Raw genomic sequence first — 20,977 nt, forward strand, 5'->3', positions numbered from 1 at the left:
GAAATACTTTTTTTTTTTTTTTTTTCCCCAGCAAACTGGTTCTTTCACTGCTGCAGGCCGGGGGCCCCAAGGCTGGCACCATACCTGAGCAGGAATGCAGCACAGGCCTTTGGGCAGATGCACTGCAAGCACAGTCTTGGAGAGCACGTCCCAGATAATTCAGTAGCACCAATAGGATCTCACACATCCAGCACCACCACTTCAAAAAAGAAATTTAGAAGGAATTTTCTTCAATTCTTTAACAACGTTACAAAGAATGGGAGATCTATCAATATACTCTTTTTTTCTCACTTTTTCACTCTAGGTTTTTATGGCTGTTTCTGTCATTGTTACTATGCTTTATCACAAAAGGATTCCATACTGGTTGTTGCCAGTGTTGCCACCAGACCTTCACATCATTAGAAAAATTGAGCTATACACTACCCTGAGGATTCACTGGAACAGTAGCTCTCTAGGTGGCCTAACATCTCATGTCAGTACCTCCAGTTCTTACACAGAGCAAGCTGACCAACACCAGCTTTGTGAACTTACCCAGTGTAAGCTTATGCAACAAACAGCAACACGCTTCCTGGACTGTTTCACTACTGGGGAATCTTTTCATGGTTTCCACTATAACATTGTAGCAGCGAACGTTTCCAGACATCAGCACTTCAACATTGCTGGCTAAAGAGAGAAACAGAAACAAAAATTACTTAAGATTAAAAGAAGAAAAAAAAAGAAACATGGTAATAGGGTTCTAATATTAAGACTACCAGCACTTGGTAATAATTTATAATAATTAAAGTAATTAAATTCAAATTAAAAAATAATGAAATCCAGAGTCTATATTAACATTCATGGATTTGTTCCACTCCATATTATGACAGGAAACAGGAACCTCCTTACAAACTATTCTTACATAATTTTTCTCTTAAGGCCGAACACATTGTTTTATAAATATTAATTCAATCTTAGAAGTGGTGGTTATAACACAACTGAGATAAGCTAAACAGTTTGCAATATTTGAGAAATATTCCCAGAGGCATACGGCTAAGAAACAACTTAGATTTTTTTTCTTTCTAAGAAATGCCATTTTTTCATGTTTCTCATGTTTTCCTTCTTTTTTAGGGTGCAAGTTAGCAAGTTATTCATTTGGTTTAAACTAGTTCTACTGTATGACTATTACGTATTGAGGGTATAGAAAGGTTCACCTAATGATCCTGAAATATTTCACAGAATCACAGAATGGTTGAGGTTGGAAGGGACCTTGGAGGTCATCTTGAACAACCTCCCCTGCAAAAGCACAGTCACCCTGGGCCAGTTGTCCAGAACCACGACCAGGTGGCTTCTGAGTATGTCCAAGGATGGAGATTCCACAGCTTCTCTGGGCAACCCGTGCCAGGGCTCGGTCACCTTCACCCTATTCGCTGTTTATTATGCAGGTCAGATACTGAAACCAACAGGCATTCACATTAGTCATTAAAAAGTCAGAATGCATCCTTTCCTACTGAGGACAGAGATCCCACACCCAGTAATTTAAAACAAAATAGCATCATGGTAGTCAGAAACACGGTACATGAAAGGATCTTTGCAGTACGTGTCTATCCAGGGTATGACACAGAACCCCCCAAAATCTTGGACAAAATCTTGGTTCCAGTGAACGAAAGGGAGTCCTGTCACTGACTCCAAGAGGTTCAGCACTACTCTACTGAACTTTCTTAATATTCTTTTCAACAGCTTGGCTCTCCTGTATACAAAGATATTAAGTTGAAAAAGCAAGCTCTGAGTGGGAAGCATTTCTGAATCATTCTGTTTGTTCGTGTAGGAAGGTAGTTTCCACAATGCTTTAAGGTGACAGTGATTTATTAATGTCACTCTCAACTGAAAACACCTTTCATTGTAAAGGTTTGCACACTTCACAGGCGATAATTATCAACATATTAAAATATTCAGATAATTCTAAAATTGTTGATTACAGAGAGAGCACAATCAAGTGTATATTTAAATCCTGCAAGAACGAAGCAGTGGTATGGAATGGCTCTCATTTAATATTTACCACTAGAACTTGGACATCCAGCTTCTCACAGTAACTGATGAAGAGATGAGCGAGCACTCTGTAATTCATGGAATAACAGGTACCTCTGTCAGGGTGAGGTGAAATTGCCTCTGGAGGTGCCTGTTTCTCCCCATTAAATATAGGAGAAGCCTGGATAGCTGCCTATGACTAACACTTATATGGCAAACATCAGGTGGTACATCACTTCCCCATGGACTTTGAAGGACGGTTGCCAGCAAAGCATTTTCTCCTTCATTCAAGACTACTGAAATTTAAGAGAGTTCTTGTCCTGCACTGGGATAAACTGCCAGCCTTTGATTTCTCATGACACATGAGCCAGAACAAAGTCTACGTATGTATTAGTGTAAGAAGGCATACTGAGGTACAAATCCTTGGTGTATGTAGACTTTAGGATATGGGGAGACTACTCAAACTATGCTCAAACTATCTTTGTCTTCCTGTTTTCAATACTTCATATCAGAGAGGAAAGTGCAAACTCCAAAAACAATGCCTACGGTAGAGCAAGTCTTTGTCATGGCTTCCTCTTGGAACTGTTACACATTCTCTAATTACTTTTTTTTGAAGAGCACTTAAGGCTCTCTCTGAAGTGCACTCTCTTCTTTAGAAAAAAAGAGCACTTAGCACTCTCTGCTTTAGAAAATGGAAATAACTTCTAGGCCATGGTAAAATTATTTCTGTCTCAAGGAATGCTTAATTTTTAAAGACAAACTGGAACAGCAAGAAGCTTGTGAAAGGGAAATTAAATAGCTTGGAGAATGATGAAATTTGGAAATCTGCAGTCTAGTTCCTGTTTTGTGGCACACCCTAGGCCAGCACGTTTCCTATACAAATGGACAGGATGTATGAGGTAGGCTTTGTGAGGAAACACTTCTGCAAGAATACAACCCTTGTTCAGCCTGAAGAAGAGGAGGCTCAGGGGCGACCTTATCGCACTCGACAGGTACCTGAAAGGAGGCTGTAGCGAGGTGGGGGTTGGTCTATTCTCCCACGTGCCTGGTGACAGGATGAGGGAGGATGGGCTGAAGTTGCGCCAGGGGAGGTTTAGGTTGGATATTAGGAAAAACTTATTTACTGAAAGTGTTTTTAGGCATTGGAATAGGCTGCCCAGGGAAGTGGTTGAGTCACCATCCCTGGAGGTCTTTAAAAGTTGTTTAGATGTAGAGCTTAGGGATATGGTTTAGTGGAGGACTTGTTAGTGTTAGGTCAGAGGTTGGACTAGGTGATCTTGTAGGTCTCTTCCATCCTGGATGATTCTGTGATTCTGTGATCTTGTGGAAGAGACAAAGAGCTCAATGCCTGCTGAAATTGTGACTGTCAACACTAAGGTGACAAGAGCTGCCTCTGTGTCAACAGCATCATGCACCAAGTCAATAAGGGGACACATATCATCAGGGACTTTTCTTGGGACCTGATTTTGCCCATAATAGGGACTGCTGTGATGAGAGAATGAGACACAATGAGATTTCCTTCCTATTGTCCTATTGCACAAGACCTGAGTACACCATGAGGCTCCAAAATGTGCCCAATACTACCTGTGCTCCTCATTGCAGCCCCCACTGACTGGTCAGAGGGCGGTGCTTGAGCCCTAACACCTTGTCTTAGCTCTGGCCATTGGATTTGCATAGGAAATTTTCCCCTTGTGGAACAGCCTCTGCCAATGATGTTCTTAACCTCCTACCCAAACTCACTGAATATTCATTTAGTCAATAAATATATCTTATTATTCAAACTTTAAAAAAAGGCAGAGCAAGGACTTGAACTTTGACCTCTGCAGCCATGACAAGCATCTTAGTTAACACTTATTCTGAGCAGAAGAAAGACTCTTTACCTGCTTTATGAGATTCCAGCCTTGTACATATGGCTGAATAGGAAAATTTCTCATAAAAAATTACAAGTCAGTAATTCCCACAGAAAACAGAAAAGTGATTTGTTTAGCAGCTCCCAACCAATTCTCATTTCAAAACTGTTCCCTCTGTCAAAATGTGTCACTATTTTTGCAGCACTACCAACTGTTTTTCCCTGGAGAGACTCTGAAGGTTTATTTGCTTTCACAGTCACTGAAAGATTACCATGCACTCAGGTGAGCTGACGCAAGCTGTGGGAGGTGAAGAATTGAAAATGACTTCCAGTAGTACACTTACATGGTCCAGCTAAGGAATGTAATGAGTAAAGTGCAGGAAGAATCACCTCTTCTTTCTCTGGAAACTCTTTAAATACTTCCAGTATGATCATATGATCTTTGCTTTCAACAAATTCAGTCAGCTGCTCTTCTGGAACTAAATTAAAAAGAAAGAGAGAGACAGTAAATTTTGAGGAAGTAATTCATATCCTGATACAATGTGAGAAAATACAGTTGTTTTAATGAAGTTTTCTTATATTTATTTTGTATATTCCATCAAAAGTAAGGTAGTCTCCTCCATAGAGATCATATTCCACAGTTAAAACTCCTTATACCAAAAACTGAGCTACTTTACAAAGACCTTTTTCTAGCCCACATTTTTTGTAAATGAGTTCTGACTTTCAAGTGCCTTCCTGTGAATGAGTATTTTTTTTAAAAAAAGTCTTTTAGTCTTTTTCACAGAACAAACTTCAGGTCTTCCTCACCAAGACAGTATATAAGTGAAGGAAAAGCTAAGATCACAGTGAAAACAATTTGATGGAATGCATTTCACGTACTCCATTATTTCATTTTACTTCTCAACTTTTTTGATAATAGAGTTCTTTCCATAAAGACTACAGCCATGCTTTAATAATATCCTACCTTCACTGTAATAACAGAGTAAGGCTTTTCAATCACTGTCCCCTGTCATTTGTGCTGACATCACTGCAGTTGTGCAGTGAACCAGATAAAGGAACTGATCCAGCTTGAGCACAAATCCCACACTTAAAATTTCTTAAGCAGCATCATTGTCTGAATTTGGTTTGTGATAAGGGTATAAACATTCACTTTACAATAGCTGAGAAGGATTCTCAAATGCAATAAAAAATATCCAGGGACAGCCTAGGAACTTGTTACACTGCTGTCAAGAAGAAGGTCTGTAGGTCTGTGAATCTGTAAAAATCAAGCACTTCTTATAAAAGGCATACACAGAAGATGCAAGAAGCTGAGACACTTGTGGAGACTGAAGGAATAATATGGCAGGACAAAAGTATTTAGGGAGAGCAGAAGAGGGAAAGGAAAGCAGAAAATAGTTCCAGGCACACGTGTGGGAGGAAGACTTAGAAAAGAAGCAATATAAAATGGTGCCAGGAAGAACAAATCTGAAGAACTGGAGACTATCTTTGAAGCAAAGGAGTATAGTGGACTTACTAGGAGTACTAGAATTTCTCAATAGTTATTTTAAAGCAAGAAACTCGATGTAAAGAAAAACTGTCACACAGAGTTCCTGAAAATGTTGCAGAAATTTAATACATGGTGACAACATCCCTCAAAAGAAACACAGGAATATTGTAGAGACACATACTTACCTTTTCAGTATTGTCAGGATCAAAAGCTGAATCATATACGTTTTCTAAAGTGCAAACATTTTGCTTGATTTTAGACTTGCTCACACCTTCCTGGCAACCCTAATGTTTACCAGTCTTTAAAGAAGCAACTTTGGTTATTGAGAATTAAAATCAAGTATCACTACTCTTTGTCCCAGTGTTACTGACTAACCTCCTTGAATCCCATCTTTCCAGTTAACTCTAGTCAGAAATGTAGTGACATTTTCCACATTAATTTATCTGATTCAGAAAATTTATGATACTGCTTGGAAAACCTGTTTTGTGCTAACAGCTTTGAAGAACAGATATAATACACAAAACAAAATTTGGAAGGCAAGAATTCATTTTTTTCAGTTACATAAATATCTGCAGTCCCATCCTAACCTATATGTTTTCTAACTAGCCCACAGGATATAAATACCTTTTTCAAAAAGCTTGTATAATGCTTTACATCCATGTTGCTGGATCTCTTCATTTTTAGGAAAGGTGTGCATGGCATTAAATATCAAAGAAAACACATCCACCTCTTCCTCCAGGAGCAGGAAAGCAACTACATCTAAAAAGCAGAAGAGATTAAATGTTGTGCTGAGGTGTTCTCAACATGTTTATTGGAGCACTGTACTTAACCATTAAAATCCCAAAGCCTTTAATACTGTCCTTCAAATTTACTCTGGTGGCTCACACCCAGGCTTTTATATAAATGATGAGGCTGTTATCTCTTAAGGTGGTATTTTAAAATACAACCGAGATGTTCTGAAACGTCACTGGCAATAAGACAGTTTCCCCTCTCCACTTCTGCTCCCACATTGCATTGGCTTTGGTACTTGTCTGATTTCTCAGAGACAGCTCATCTCACTAAACCAATGGAAAATTAATCAGCCCAAAAAACTGTACTTTTTGCAAGCTGAAGAATTTCACCAAGAAACTAAACTTGTGGAAAAAAAAAAAAAAAAAAAAGGTAGGACTACACTGCCAAAAGAAAGCACACAGGGAGTTGAAATCTATCTTTCACCTATGGTGAACCATGAAATTGATCCATCTATACCGTGAAATGCTGTTCTCATTCTGTTGGCCATTCTTTCAGCCTGGATAATTACTACCTGAAAATGAACTAAATGGCCAACATCACTGTTTCTCTTACAATAATAATAATAAAATAACAAAAATATTATAATAGAAAATATTATAATAAGACAACAATAATAATAATAATAAAGTGAAAAAGTTGCTGTCTCTATAGCATGTATAAGCAAAATATTCATGACAATTTTTCAAGCTTACATCAGTAACAACAAAATTAATAGTGCCTGACCCAGTGTTTCAGCTGCAGCTGTTTTTTACACCCAGACATAAAGAATACCAAGAGATTTTTCTGACAAGGTACAATTTCCAATACTTTTCTGAAGTAAGATAGTCGAAACGAGACTTTAAGTCTCTCTCTATAATTAAAAGGGAGAAGAAAGCAGATTCAAGAGGTAATTGATCTTATCATAAAATAGACAAATAAATAGCATAACCATCTTCTTAAAGTTCCTGTTTCACTCTACTGCCTATAGCAGGAAGTTGGACAGCCAGATCAGCTTTAACTACCTAAAGTCTAAGTCTTATTTTGTAAGCAAGATTGATCACAAGGCCTTTCCAAAGTCAGAGGAAACTTTCCTATTTCAACAATTGAACCAAGCTAGCAGATATCTCCCTTACAGTCTCTCTTTAATCTCAACAAAAGATCAAGAAAAATGTTCGCAGTTCCTGATAAGATCCGAGTCCCTGGAGAACAGATTAAAATAAATTTATCAGAGACGATTCACTCTCTTCAAATACATAAACTACTACTAAAGGAAGCAAGTCAGAATGTGACCAAATTTATACTTTGCTAAGAAAAAGTTCTCACTTATTTAACTTAGCTATATACAACAAGTATTTGTGCCTATGCTAATAACAAGTTGGCAAAACTATTTGGCTATGTTGTTCATAGCCTCACAATTTGGAGACACCTTTCTACCTGCAAAAAAACAGTACAGTTATTACTTTGTATACAAATACAAATGTTCTACGGTCTGAATTTTTGGATAGACCTCCATGGTGCCAGGAGCTGGACTCAATGATCCTTAAGGGTCCCTGCCAGCTCAGGATATTCTATAACTCTATGTTTCTAACCGACTTTACAGAAATAAAACAGAGACAAATCAGGTCCAAAATGTATGGTCGTGCACTTTATTTCACAGTTCTTCGTTTTAAAGGCTCGAAGTAGGAAAGTAAAACAGACAATACCTGACATGAGGAGTAGATTTAATGTTTTCAGTCCTGTCACTGAGAGATTTACATTTCCTTTGTGAACTGTGAGCATTTTAAGGATCAGCCTAAAAAATTAAAAGATGGAAAAAAAAGAGTTAGGGCTAAGTAAATACTAACAAAACTATTTTTTTCAAACATTACTTAAAAAAACAATACAAATTAGTTACAGAAATTAGCAAAAGCTTTCTACAGCCATTTTTGTCATTTCTCAATTCATTTTTCAAACTTTTCTTTCAGCTTACGATTTTTTCAAGTTAGCAGTTAAATTAATTACTCTAACAATTTTTAGATTTCATGAAAGTAATGATGTGTAATTTACCAATTAAAATTTTAATTAATTTTATATGCATATATTAATTCTACAGGAGGCAAGTCTTATATCCAGGATGGAATTATTCTACAGAAAGCAGGGCTGGGGGTTGCAGCAGACTGCAGACGGTAAGGCATTGTTCTGCTTGTTGCAAGAGTGATGTTACAGTCAATGGTCAAGTGCCTGCTGGAAGAGAAAAAGCAGTTTCCCAGCTAAAGAACTTGAACAGCACCTTGAAGGACTCTGTCCTATCTTAGGTTCCACCACGTAGCATTTATGGGATGCTGGACAAATCACTAAAGAGAAGTCTTTCACAGACTGGCAATTGTATACTCTCTGCTTTCTAGGTGGCCTGACTTGAGACACATGGATATTAACCTCTGAAATGTTGTAAGCAGAGTCAAACAAAGTTGAATTCTTAAACATAAGGAGAGCCAAACAATGCTAAGTGCTCTGAAAAATCCAGTGAATGTACCAAACTGTGTGCCCAAAAATCTGTTGGTACTTTTAACTTGATTTTCTAAGACAGTGACCTAAAATCTGTAATATCTTCTCATTAAACAAAATTTTTAAAGCTCTAGACAACTGATGAACACTAAGAAAAACTGAGAAGAAATTAATAGGCCAATTTTCAGATAAGGTATCAATAATATACAGTAAGTAAGGTAGTGGGCCCCGTATTGAATGATGATGATGGCAGAAAATAAATGAGCACTGATTTTGTACTTAATGAAGCATATCCTAAAATGGGGGAAAACCAAGACTGTGTAATTAAAAACTAAATACAAATAAAGAAAAAAATCAAGAAACTTTCATTGCTGATATTCATAACTTTGGAGAGTTCAACTCTGCAATCTTAATGATCTTCAAATGAGAGTGTCTTTGTACAGCTATCTAATCAAAATGGATCGTGCAGTAGCTGGCAATGTTAACAGACATTCTTGACCTGCTAGAAAAACAAAAACAGCACTGAGAGCTTCGTCCAAATTTAATTCCCAAGACAGAGCAATGATGTTGTACGCCTTGCTAAGGTCTAACTTTATGAACTAGGATAAATGTATTTTATTATTATCATTCTTTCTTTCTTATTACGTTAAATTGAGAATAGATACCTCCCTGAAATTTTAGTATGCACGCTTTGGACCAGTAAGTCTACAGACAAGGACAGGCACTGCCATTTCAGTCCCCAGGCAAATTCCTGGCCCAGCACACAGTCCAGATGTATGGACTAAGTAGTAGGGTGATGAATCAAAGAAAACAGGGAGCCACCCTAACCAAGCTGGCAGAGTAGCTAAACAGACACCCTTAAATGTGCTTCTTAAAGTCCTGATTAAAATGTTTTAGTCTTAAGCCTTCCTAACGCACTTTATTGTGTGGTTGCAGGTGTGTGTGCACATGCATACACGTGTAGAAGCTGTACCTGGGATGCAGATTCCTTCACCTATCTGCTCCACGAGCAGCTGTGGACAACAGGCTGGGAGGGAATGCAGCCAGAACAGCTCACCTGGACTGATCAAAGAGATATTCCACACCATGTAATGTCACACTCAGCAATAAAACCAGAGGGAAGTTTGCCAGGGTTGCTGTTGCTCAGGGACTGGCTGAACATCGTTTGGCTCATTGTAAATGAGAGCTTTTGCATCACTTGCTTTGTTTTGTTGATTTTTGTTTCTTTTACTTATGAAACTGTCTTTATCTCACACAGAGTATTCTCACTTCTGCCCCTCCAATACTCTCCCTTATCCCACTAGTGTGGAGTGAGAGAGCGACTGTGTGGTGCTCAACCCTCAACAGGCGTGGGTGGTTAACCCACAACAGGAAACTATGGGAAATATCAGCCCAAATGGAGTAATTTTCTGGGACCTAAGAATAAGCATCAGCCAATTAATTAACAAGCCTTTAAGCTGCCAAAGAAATCTTAACTAGCTAGTACAGCTTCAGCTCAGTCATTCCTTGCTCATGAAAAGCAACCAAAATCACAAACATACTGCATCTTCATGCAAGTGATCTCATAATAGCAACCTTTCTAAGGAAGCAGAGGCAGATTTACTAGTAGAGTTATTAAGCTGTAGCTCCTTGCTCTCATCATCAGCCCTGAATGAGGCAATCTGTCCAAGAGAGGGAACTTCCAACCAAGCCCTTCTCTCCCATTTGTATTCCACTTACATCTGCAGCTAGCATTTGTGCTATGGAATGACTTTGGAGTTAACCTCTGACAGTCTTTGTCCCATCTAACCACTGCCAGACGGAAGCCACTTCCTCGGGCTTCCTCAACAGTCAACACAGAGAGATGGGCATATTCAAATCAAACTACACTTAGTTCCAGGCTTACTTACTAAAAAGATGGAAAGAACCAAATTCTGAAGCTAATTGTGTCCACTGACTGCACAGGTAGTTGAGGTGACTGCTTTAAATACTTAATTTTTAGACAACTAAAAAATACCCCTTCTCTTGATTTGCACCACTCCAGGCTTGTGGATGTAATGCAGCATAAAGAGCACACACACACAAAACCTGCCAGGTAATGTTGCATATGTCTATTAAAATAAAACATCTTGCTAACCACAGAATCCCAGAATCACTGAGATTGGCAGAGACCTTTGAAGTTCTCTTAATTCAATTTCCCTGCTCAAAGAAAGGTCTATTATAGCTGATTGTTCAGGGTCAGGTCCAGTCAGGTTCTGAATATCTCCAAGGCTGGAGGCTTCATAACGTCTCTGGGCAACCCGTTCCAGTGTTTGATCAACCTCAAAATAATTAAAAAAAACAATCACTTGATTTTTAAAAAATCTTTAAGTGGAATTTCCTATATTACAATTTGTGCCCAATGTTTCCTGTCCTGTCACTGGGTGCCACTGAGAAGAGCCTGGCTCAGTTTTTTTCCTCCATTCTCCTCTTCAGGTATTTACACATACAGTTAAGATCCTTGCTTGTGTGAGTCTTTTGTTCTGGAAGTTGAAGAAACCCACAAACGATCATGAACTGTCTAGAAGCTGATGTAATAACTTTACATAAATACATTTTATTGCATAAATATGCTGCCACGATATCCAGAAGACTCTTTGCATACAATATACTTACTGGTGAACACCCAGGGCTTCCCAGTCCTTCCCAACATCCTTAGGAGCTATGTTCTGTAGAGTACTTGGACAAATTTCTATCAATTTACAAAGAAGAGACCAGCCCATCTGTAAAATAAAAAACCAGCTATTTCAGAACAGATACTCTACTTGGAACTTAAACGTTGTCTTCTAATATTCATGGCGTTCAGAAGGTGGATGTTCTCAACAGTTATCTAGCTAAATAAGGGATAATTACATAAGATGAGGGACACAAGAAGTTAAGAGATGGAACTACAACATGCCAATGATTCTCAGTGCATTGCTTCTAGCAACGTATCACCTACAATGTGCTCCAGCACTGCTTGAGGCTAGGGGGACACACAGTTAAAAGAGATGCTGAAAAGAGAAAAATAAGATGAAATCAATAGTACACCATCATGGGCCACGGACGACCACTGCGCTATTACAGCTAGTCCAACTTCACTGAAGCATTGCTGTCTCTGTAAGAATTTGCTATTTAATTGTAAATGAGAAGGAGAAAGGATAGTTCCTAAAGGTGGACATGTTAAAGGTGTTAATGTTCTAAATGGGGTGAGATACCAAATGATACTATATATTTCATATTCTTGCCATCAATCCTCAGTTTCTGCATGCTTGCAAAACACAAAAAGGGCAGTGAAAGTCTTGAGAACACAAGGAACGAAAGACAAACTGAAAACAATATATTTATTCTAATAACTACCTGCTCTATCCTATGCAAGTGCCTTGACTTTTAGATATCTGTACATAATACCAAAAATGAAAAATGGCCATACTGGAGAAATCTGTTCCCCCATGTTCCCTGGAACAATGTTCTTTATTATTATGAGAGCTTGCTGGGCGTATCGGCCTGCAGGCTGATAGAATTGAATGTGCTTCAGAGTGAATGATAGCAGTGAGCAAAAAATGTAGAAAGAATTAACTGATGAAAAGGAAACCTCGCTGTATTGAAAGAGAGGAAGTAAACTGAGAAATGTCAAAAGTTCAAGACAAAGCAGATTTTACAAAAATTAAAACAAAGCATAAAACTCTCCCTGGCCATATAAATAAAAAAAGAACAAAAGGAGGAACTAGGCCTGTGTGCTGTAGGAATAGGGTCAAGACAGAAGATAACCTAGGTGTGGATCAAAAAATACATGCATAACGAGATCCCATTTCAGCAAAGGGTTATGCAAAGCAAAAGGGTCCACAAAGGACATCCACCACCAACAGGAATGTAATCAGCTGCTTCAAAGGAGCTTCACTGCAAAGTTCATAGAAATTGCATGACCTCTAACCCTGCAGTGTGAAAGACGAGAGACGTGAATGAAATTGAGAGTCGGGTAGCGCAGAGCCTCCCAGACAAACAGCACAGACTAGAAAGCAGGCAGCTTGCACAACAGCTTTGGCAAGTCTATGAAAAAGGTGATGTAGCTCCCCAGGAACTGGAATTGTGCTTTTCTATTTCACAGGTCACAGGCACTACGTTCACGCTATCCGCGGTAAGATTTCCAGAGTCAAATGTTTTAAGCCCATTATACCCTTAACGTCTGCAGACTGAGCTTGACCAGAAGACAATTTCCTTGCTTAGACAGAGAGCTGACTTGCTCTACATGAGACTGCAAACCAACTGGTATGGACATTCAGGAAGAGTAGTCTGGGCTGTGTGATCAGCTCCTGATCAAGCATAATTTCAAAGAACAGACTTAGTGACCACCAAATCCCCCAAAGATGGGGTTATGCATCACCTAATTTTCCATGTTCAAGCAACAAATTTCAAATCTGCACGGCAAAGACATTGTAGAGGTGACCATTAATTCAAATACTGTTTATTGTTAAAAAAGATTTTAAGGTGCCACTTCCTGCCATGCTAACTGTAAAATTTAGAACCTGATGAAAATTAGCTTAATGACTTTAGAAAAGTCACTTTTGTACTGTCTCTGATGAAATTTATATTTCTACTAAAGATTCTATTTGGATTGGTGTGATTCCAAGCACTGACAAACGTTTATAAGGACTGTGGAGCCAGAAAAGACCGAAGCGGACATCTGACCTGCTGATAATGCAGTCTGTTTTACAATCTTAAAATCACGGCCTGGGATAACAAAGAGCTTATTATCCTTTTAATAATTACGTAAGAAAGTAAGGGTCTTTTAAATAACAGAGATACTAAAGGCTACAGGGAAAGGAAAAAAAAATGCAGTAAACAAAGATGTTCTTGTAAACACTTTAACATGTCCCGACACACAGGGACAGTTGGCGGCAGCACTGAAACCCTGTTATTTTTGTCAGCCCCTTTTCATTTCTGGCATGCAATGAATTTATATTACATTAGCTCACATCTTCTGCATGAGACAAAGCTCAACTGACTGCTCTTTTCTGAAGTTTAAACAAGTTTTGCTCTATTGTTTCCAACCTGCTCTAATCATTCTCAGCCAGCAGCTGAAAAAAAACACAAAACGCTATCATATTTACTTAAAAGATGTCTATTTTATTTTTAAGGCACTACTACTTTGCAGCTCAGTATCTTCCTACTTATACAGAAGTTTGCAAGGCTTATGCCTGTAGTCCGACTTGCAATGGTACTCGCAATATTGATCTATTAAGCTAATTTACTCTGTGCAACATAGGACAAAAAGGTAAATCCTCACTTCAGATATGGCTCCTACCGTGTTTTTTCTCTTATACGGGTCAGTTTCATTACAATGCCAAAAGCCAAAGAGGCAACTGGCTGGTTAATCAATTTATTCAATGAAAATTCTTTAGTAGTACAGAGAGACTACACCGAAGTCAGGACCACGCCACTTCACTGCTGCCAGGGAGAACTGTGTATTCACAAAGACTGTAAATCAGCTGCTGTGGATGAAGCAAGGAAGACAGAGCTCTACTAACACACTGCAGATGTTGATAAATATCATAACAAAATGTGAAGGATGAGCTGCCTATGGCACCTTGTGAGGAACTGGATTAGAGCTTTGCACTGGCTTTGAATTTGACACTTGAATACAATGTAGTAATGCAAAGGAAATCCCAAACTTCTAAACTGAAGCACTGTATGTCTGCAAATGTAGGCAGAGAGAAGATTAAAACTGATTGTAAAATTCTATATTAAACTGAAGTGAGGATTTTTAACATTACTAAAATAAAAATGAAATGATCACGGTCCTCTTAAACTCTTCTTAGAGCCCTGTGCAATCACTTCAGACCTGCTTCTGGTTGTGGTTGGATTTCATATTTTTACTTCCTAGACTAAATTTCTGGGCAGTGGTTTTGTAAATTGTTACATATGTAATATGCTTTATTCTGAAAAAAACTACTCATTTATCCTTTTGTATTTCTTAATGACAATTCATAGTAAAATAACTTGAAGGTTCAGACTCTGTACAAGTTACTTAGTCTTCAAAGGAAACTTATATGTTTTAATCTGAATCTTATGTTTGTAATCTATAGTTTAAGATCTAGGAGATTAAAAAAATATTTAAAAACACTTATTTATGTGACATCATTTATGTTTTGCTTTCTAGTGAATCCAAAAAAAGCTTGTAACGATACTAAATTGCTTAATAAAGAAAGCAAGCGACTGGCACGCGAACTTGGACTTCATAAACATCCTTTGAGCATAACGTAGTCAGAAACTTAATCTATGCCTGCCAGGAAGGAGCTCTTTCATATGACAAGCCTGGCAGCTGTACCATAAGCACAGCACCAAGCTGTGCAAGCGCCACACCTCGTTGAAGTGGGCCGGTGTTGTCACAGGAGCAGCCAGGCAGAGCCTTAAATTGTAGAAGCTTCTCTGAGTCACAACACTGTTCTCCCCTAAAAAGTGGCCTGGTACAACTCTCACGGGATGGGGCTATGTATGGATGAAGACATCTTAAATCACCCTGCTCCTCAAGGTTGCCTAAGCGAGGCAAGATTTCATGTTGATATGTTGGAACTATATTAAACGGCAGGATTTAATGTGGATACGTTGGAACTATACCAAATGCCAGGATTTCATGTCGATACGTCAGAACTATATTAAACAGCACTGCTTGTAACTCAGAAGTGTGGGGCACGCTGCATCCACACCGCTTCGTTTACGCTCATCGCTCCACTTTCTTTTGCCATTTAGAGCTACTGTTTGCATCTGCAGAAACCCGGGACTCCAAGCCCCAACCCCTCTCCCGTCCTTTTGCAGAGGAGCAGCGTTTTCCTTCACACAGCCCCCTGGAAGGACAGGGGGCAGCCTCGGTCCTGGCCGGCCCCAGGCCGGAGCCCGGCCGGGGAGAGCTCGGAGTCGCTTACCTGCTGCACGCCCGCTGCCCCCGCGTACATGTCCACCACCAGCAGCACGGGAACGTGGATGTTTTTGCCGCTGAAGAGCCGTGGAGCTGGAGGGGGACACAGAAAAGCCGCGTTAGGGCGTGTGGGGCGGCCCGGGCTGGACAGGGCCGGGCAGGGCTGGGCTGGGCTGGACAGGGTGGCCCTCGCCTTACCGCTCTGCCGGGCCGCCAGCTCCAGCAGGTCGCTCAGGGTCTGCACCAGCGTCTCCAGCCGCTTCCTCTCCTGGACGTTTTGGAGCCGGACCACCAGCTTCCTCAGGGCTTGTTCCTCCCTCGCCGCCTCCTCCTCCTCTGAAGGGCCGGCGCTGGCCATGGCCGCCCCGCTGCCCTACGCGGCGGCCGCTTCGCCTCTTCTCGCCTCGCCTCACCCCATCCGCCGCGGGGACGAGGAGCGGACGACGCGGGCCCGTCCCGCAGCCGCTGACAGCGCCGCCCGGCCCCTTCGATCCGCTCTCCCCGCCGCCGCTGCCTCCCGCGGTCGCGGCCGGGCGTGGAACCCCCCCGTCCCTCAGCCCCCCACACCCGCCGCCATTAGGGGGCGCCCGCGGCACTCGCGCACGATTCGCTGGCAGCGCGCCCGCTTGCGGAGATTGACAGCGCGGATACCCAATAGAGTGGCAAAGATGCAGTATGGGGTCCGCCCACTGGTGTGCCTAGGCTATAAACAAGGCTTGGCGCGTGCACTCAACCCTCAGGTGAGGGTGGCGGGGAGGTGGCATTTGGGTTCTACTTTTTCTTTTTCAAAAAAGGGAAGTAAATGTGGCTAATGTGTGCGGCTCCCTGGGCCGGCAGCAGGTCCTGAGGCCTCTTTGCATGATGTAGTGTCCTTTTTCCTGCCATGATGGGCCGGGGAAGGTGGAGAAGGAGCTGTGTCCTCTCCTGAGGGTTGAGGAAGCTGAGGTGAAGCTGCAGGATCACCAGCTTTGGGGTCACCAGCTTTGGGTTAACCTTGCCCAACGAAGACGCTTGCTCCATGCTCATGAGTGTTTTGGCCTCACAGGCTCCGTTAGGTCTGTGGGTTTGCTTAAAACAAGCCTTTGTTGTACTTGGAAGTAAAACTTCACTCCAAGCCCTGCAATGAGAGCTTGCTGTTCTGCGATAACGATGTTCTCCTGCCCTGCGTGTGAATTGCTTCACTTGTGGTTGATGCAATCTTCCTGTAATCTGGCAATGCTTGTACCTCACTGCTCTTCTGGGAGTGTGGTATGTGGGTGTGAGGTGGCCAGATGCCTCTTTAAATACTTGGTTAGAAAGGCAAGGCCAGTGGGATATGTTATACAGAAGTTGCATGCCCTTTGTAATACCTAAGCATTAATTAAGGGAATAAACTTTCCAGTTAAATTGGACTTCATTAGACAAAAGTCCAGTTTGGAGGATCATGGTAGAAGTATGGATTTACTTGAAGCTTTTGCTTGGTTTTCAGTGTTTTGTTAGAAATGCATGTTGTTTGTTGAACAGCAGTGGCAGACATTGCTTGTTTATCAGAACATGCTTTAAGAAAGTGCTCTGTAATGCCTCTGAATCCCCATGGAGCTGGTTGAACTGTCCCTGGCCTCTTGGTGTATCGGTCCTGAAAACCTTGGACACGGCTGCCTTCATCGTTCAGGCTTTTTTTTTTTTTTTTCCCCACAAAGAAACTATTGTCTTGGCATCCCAATTATAGTCTACTAACTGGGACTGCATTTGTTAAATGATGAGCTAGTATTTCCCTCCCTAAAGCACTGGAAAACAAACACGAATGTGAGATAGCGTTATGAAATAGTGACTCATAGTTTGAGATGTGTGGAACACATTACATCTGGACTGAAACAAAAATGAGTTGAATTAAATGGATTGGTTGCACTTGAAATATGTTTTTCCTTTCTGCAGAACCACTAATGCAAGCACAAAGAATAACTGAAAAATGTTTTTTTATTGATTTAAAGTGTTATTTTAGTCTTGCAAAATGAATGCAAATAGTCTCAGTTTATATTGACTTCTTCCAGTATATGTGAAGCTGTATTTGCTATGAGACCTAAGCAAAAGATTGAGGTCACTCAGTAGCTTATACTGATCAAAAGTGTCACTTTAGAATCTCTGCAGTTGTAAGGCAGAAGTAGTGCTATTGATAGAAGTTGTATTAATGACTTCCAAATCCTGCTCTTAAACTGAATTTGTGGCTGCTTTGTCCATTCAGCAGAGATTCCTTCTGGATGTGCTGCTGCTCCGGATTTCTTTGCAGCATATTTTGAATCAGAATGCACCAGTACAGGTTGTGCATTGGTGTTTCAGTGGAGACAAGTGGAATCAAGTTGTGGATTTCCTTAAGGAAAATTGCAGACCCCAAGCCTGAAACAAGTTGGGTTCTCTGTCCTTGATGCAGACCACATGAATGTGCTGCATTTTGAGCCTTGTGTGTATCAGTTCTTTTTTGGTCGGCTCTCACCCAAACACTTTCAGCTGTTTAGCGAACTCCAAGCCCAGGCATTAGGTAGCTAAGTGGAAAGAGGAAGTAGAGATTACAGTTAGAATGTAATCTTGATTTATACTTTAAAAGGTATTTTTTTGTTTCTCAGGTGCAGTTCTTCCATATGTCCTACTTGTGTATCAAGGGGTTTTGTTGTCACTCCACTTCCCTTGTAATTCCCTAAATTCCAAACGATCTTCACTTCCAAACACTGGTGTTTCCTGGAGTGTTCTTTTCATGGTGGGGTGTGTGGTTTTTTGTTTTGAATGAAATCAGAATTGTCGCACCTGACTCTTTTTTGAGGCTGAGTGCTTTAGGCATACAAGAGTTATTTCCCCTTTTTGTTTTCAGTGGGATTGGCAGCTATCTGCCCTGTGTGCCCTGTGTTTATCCTCTCCCACATGGATGGGGTGCTAATACTCAGTAAGTAAGATATCATCTCTGGTGTGTGACCAGCTAGACAGATATGAAGACATACCGTGGCGTATTAACATAGAGACTAACAAATTGTTCTACCTGGTAGTGTACAGGAACAGATCTCTACCTCTAGCTTTTGCTGTATTCCTGTATCAGCTGGAAAATGATGTAGCACCAGGGAACCCTGGAGATTTGATGCTCTTCTTTGAACGAGCTCGGTGGTTGTGGTATTGCTGGGCTAACTATGGTTTTAGGTCACCCTGCTTTTTCATTCCTGCTGTAGGTTATGAACACCTTGGGGCACCAAAGAACTATGTGCAACATTGAACTTAAATTGGAGGCTGAAATTGTGGGTTTTGGAATATGTGACAATGTGAGTGTTTGGATTTGGCCTTGACCATTGCTTTTTTAACACATACATCAGGAAGTCTGCTCTTGTTTGTTGCCTAATTTTAATGGAAAGAGTAACAACCTGATCATGCTGGTCACACCATGGCTGTGCTCGGTTAACCTCTCTAAGGCTGTGGGGCTGTGTTTGCCAGCTGGTGTGATTGAACCCTGCTCTTTCTGCTCTGACTCACCCCAGCTTCAGCTGTAGTTAATGACCTCTACATTTTGGGACTGATTGCCTCTGGGAGGCTGGGGCTCCTTAAGGGTGGGGCTGGGAGTAGTCACATCAGTAATGCACCTGGTGAGAGCTTGTTCAGGTGGAATCCAGGTGTCTGTCAGGCAGATTTTTCTTCGGAGCAATGCATGCAGGTGGCTGAAAGGCTGACCCAGGCTCTGATGTGGGGCTGCGTAACAGGGGGCCTGGAGTGCAGCTGGCAAGTTCCTGAAAAGAACTTAACTGGTGCAGATGTAAAACCTTCTAAATATAGAAGAAGAAAGCAAGATACATTTGTCTGCTCTTTGTTGGGTGGGTAATTTCCTGTAAGAAGCAAGTAGCCATTTCCTTATTCTGTTTGTAGGCCAAGCCATAACTGAAACAGAGAAGACCAGATCAGTTTTCTGCATGTGAGCTTGAATCTCAATGTTGTTGTAAAATGGGTTGTCATGGACCAACTGCAGGTGTGCATGTTGGGGATGTATTCCTGGACTGATCAAGTCTAAGACATTACCCGTGTAGTGGGATATACTACTCTGGCTTGTGTTTCTTCCTCATTCTGTGTTTGTGGCAAGAAAAATTTGGCTGTGAGAGCACAGGCATTAAGACAGACTTATCACATACAGCAGCCCACTTCTCGTGTGGTGTTCCTCTGCGGGCACTGTCCTGTGTTCCTCTGGTCCTGTCCTTTGGCTGTGGCTTCAACATGCACGCAATGGCACGCCACGTACTCCCTGTGCCTCCTGAGAGCTTGCTGCTGCCATTCAGAGAAGTGCCTCTGTCCTGGGCTGAACAGAGAGGCACCGTGCACTTGTGTGAATTAAATTATTTCAGCCGTCTGTTTGTCTTTGGTTTGGTGGCCCCTCTCCTTGTTACAAGCCTTCCTCACTCTCTCTGGATAGAGAAGACTGGGAAATGAGAGTGCCAGGCTTTGTAGTTGATCTGACTTTTGTGCAACTGTGTCTGTGGTGGCCTTTGTAACTCCTTGATTTTGTCCTGTAGCTTCCCAGAAGCTATGGGCCTGGCTAGGCAGAGCATTGTGTAACCTGTACACTGTTTTGGTTTTCAGTGTAGCCTGACAAGTTGATATGCCTCCTTGCATCTGCTCACAGACTTTGGGCTTTCTTCGGCCTTATCTTTCCTAGGTGTCAGCAGCAGTGATAGCAGCCATGTGTCCTAAGCCTGGAACGATGGAGTTGGTAATTACAATGATTTTGAGAGGCATCTTGCAGAAACCTCAAATGGGAAAGTCAGTAGAGGTTATACCAGGAAAACGTGATGTGCCATGTGGGCCAAAAGAAAAGTGCTTCACATAGAATATGTAGCCATTTCCCTAAAATCAGAATTGTCTGTCTGGTTTAGAATATAATAGTTTTTTTTTTTTTTTTTTTTTTTTTACCCTGTCAAGCAGTATATAAAGCCTGTGGAAGTGGTACCACATATACAGCAGATAAACTGTGGAAAGTGACTAGTGAAGATGGATTTCCTTTGAGTGTTAAGTTACACTTTAAAAAAAAAAAAAAGTCTTAACTGTGGGAAAAAGTATATTTTAGAGGGAACTGACTTGTGCTTTCATCCTAGGTCAGCTGTGCAGTGTGGGTAGAAGAGATTTGGCTCGAGGAAGACGTTTTTCTTCTCCCAGAGGAAATCCAGTAAGTATGGCAACAAAGATTTTTATCTAATGAAGTCCAGCTGTAATAACCAAAATTGCATTTATATTTTTAGTTCCATCTGATTCTTGGTGGTGTTCATTGTAGTTAGTTTGGCTAAATCACTGCTGGATCCTAGTGTCAGAGTCACAGAGCATCAACCAAGCATCACTGGCTCATGTTTGTTGGCTAAATATGTTTGGTGCACCCTGATACTTTGCTATACAGCTGGGATGCCTGTAGTTGAAATGTTTTGAGATGCTTTAGCACTGTTACAGATTGTGATACAGGTAATATGAGATCTACTTG

The 20,977-nt window shown here is 41.0% G+C and overlaps 1 protein-coding gene across 1 annotated transcript in view; it reads right to left on the minus strand.

The window, feature by feature from the left end:
• LRRK2 (leucine rich repeat kinase 2) overlaps positions 1-16,075 on the minus strand; it is a 71,600-nt gene extending 55,525 nt beyond the window's left edge. The window contains exons 1-7 of the mRNA XM_035320961.1: positions 15,706-16,075; positions 15,515-15,600; positions 11,229-11,335; positions 7,814-7,902; positions 5,964-6,098; positions 4,198-4,332; positions 532-663 (exon numbers count right to left, since the gene is read on the minus strand). Of these exons, the coding sequence (XP_035176852.1) occupies positions 532-663; positions 4,198-4,332; positions 5,964-6,098; positions 7,814-7,902; positions 11,229-11,335; positions 15,515-15,600; positions 15,706-15,865 (844 nt within the window). The 5' untranslated portion in view covers positions 15,866-16,075. The remainder of the gene's footprint in view (positions 1-531; positions 664-4,197; positions 4,333-5,963; positions 6,099-7,813; positions 7,903-11,228; positions 11,336-15,514; positions 15,601-15,705) is intronic.
• Between the last annotated feature and the right edge of the window lie 4,902 nt (positions 16,076-20,977).

The sequence above is a fragment of the Oxyura jamaicensis genome, chromosome 1 (assembly GCF_011077185.1).
Source record: "Oxyura jamaicensis isolate SHBP4307 breed ruddy duck chromosome 1, BPBGC_Ojam_1.0, whole genome shotgun sequence".
NCBI lineage: Eukaryota > Metazoa > Chordata > Aves > Anseriformes > Anatidae > Oxyura > Oxyura jamaicensis.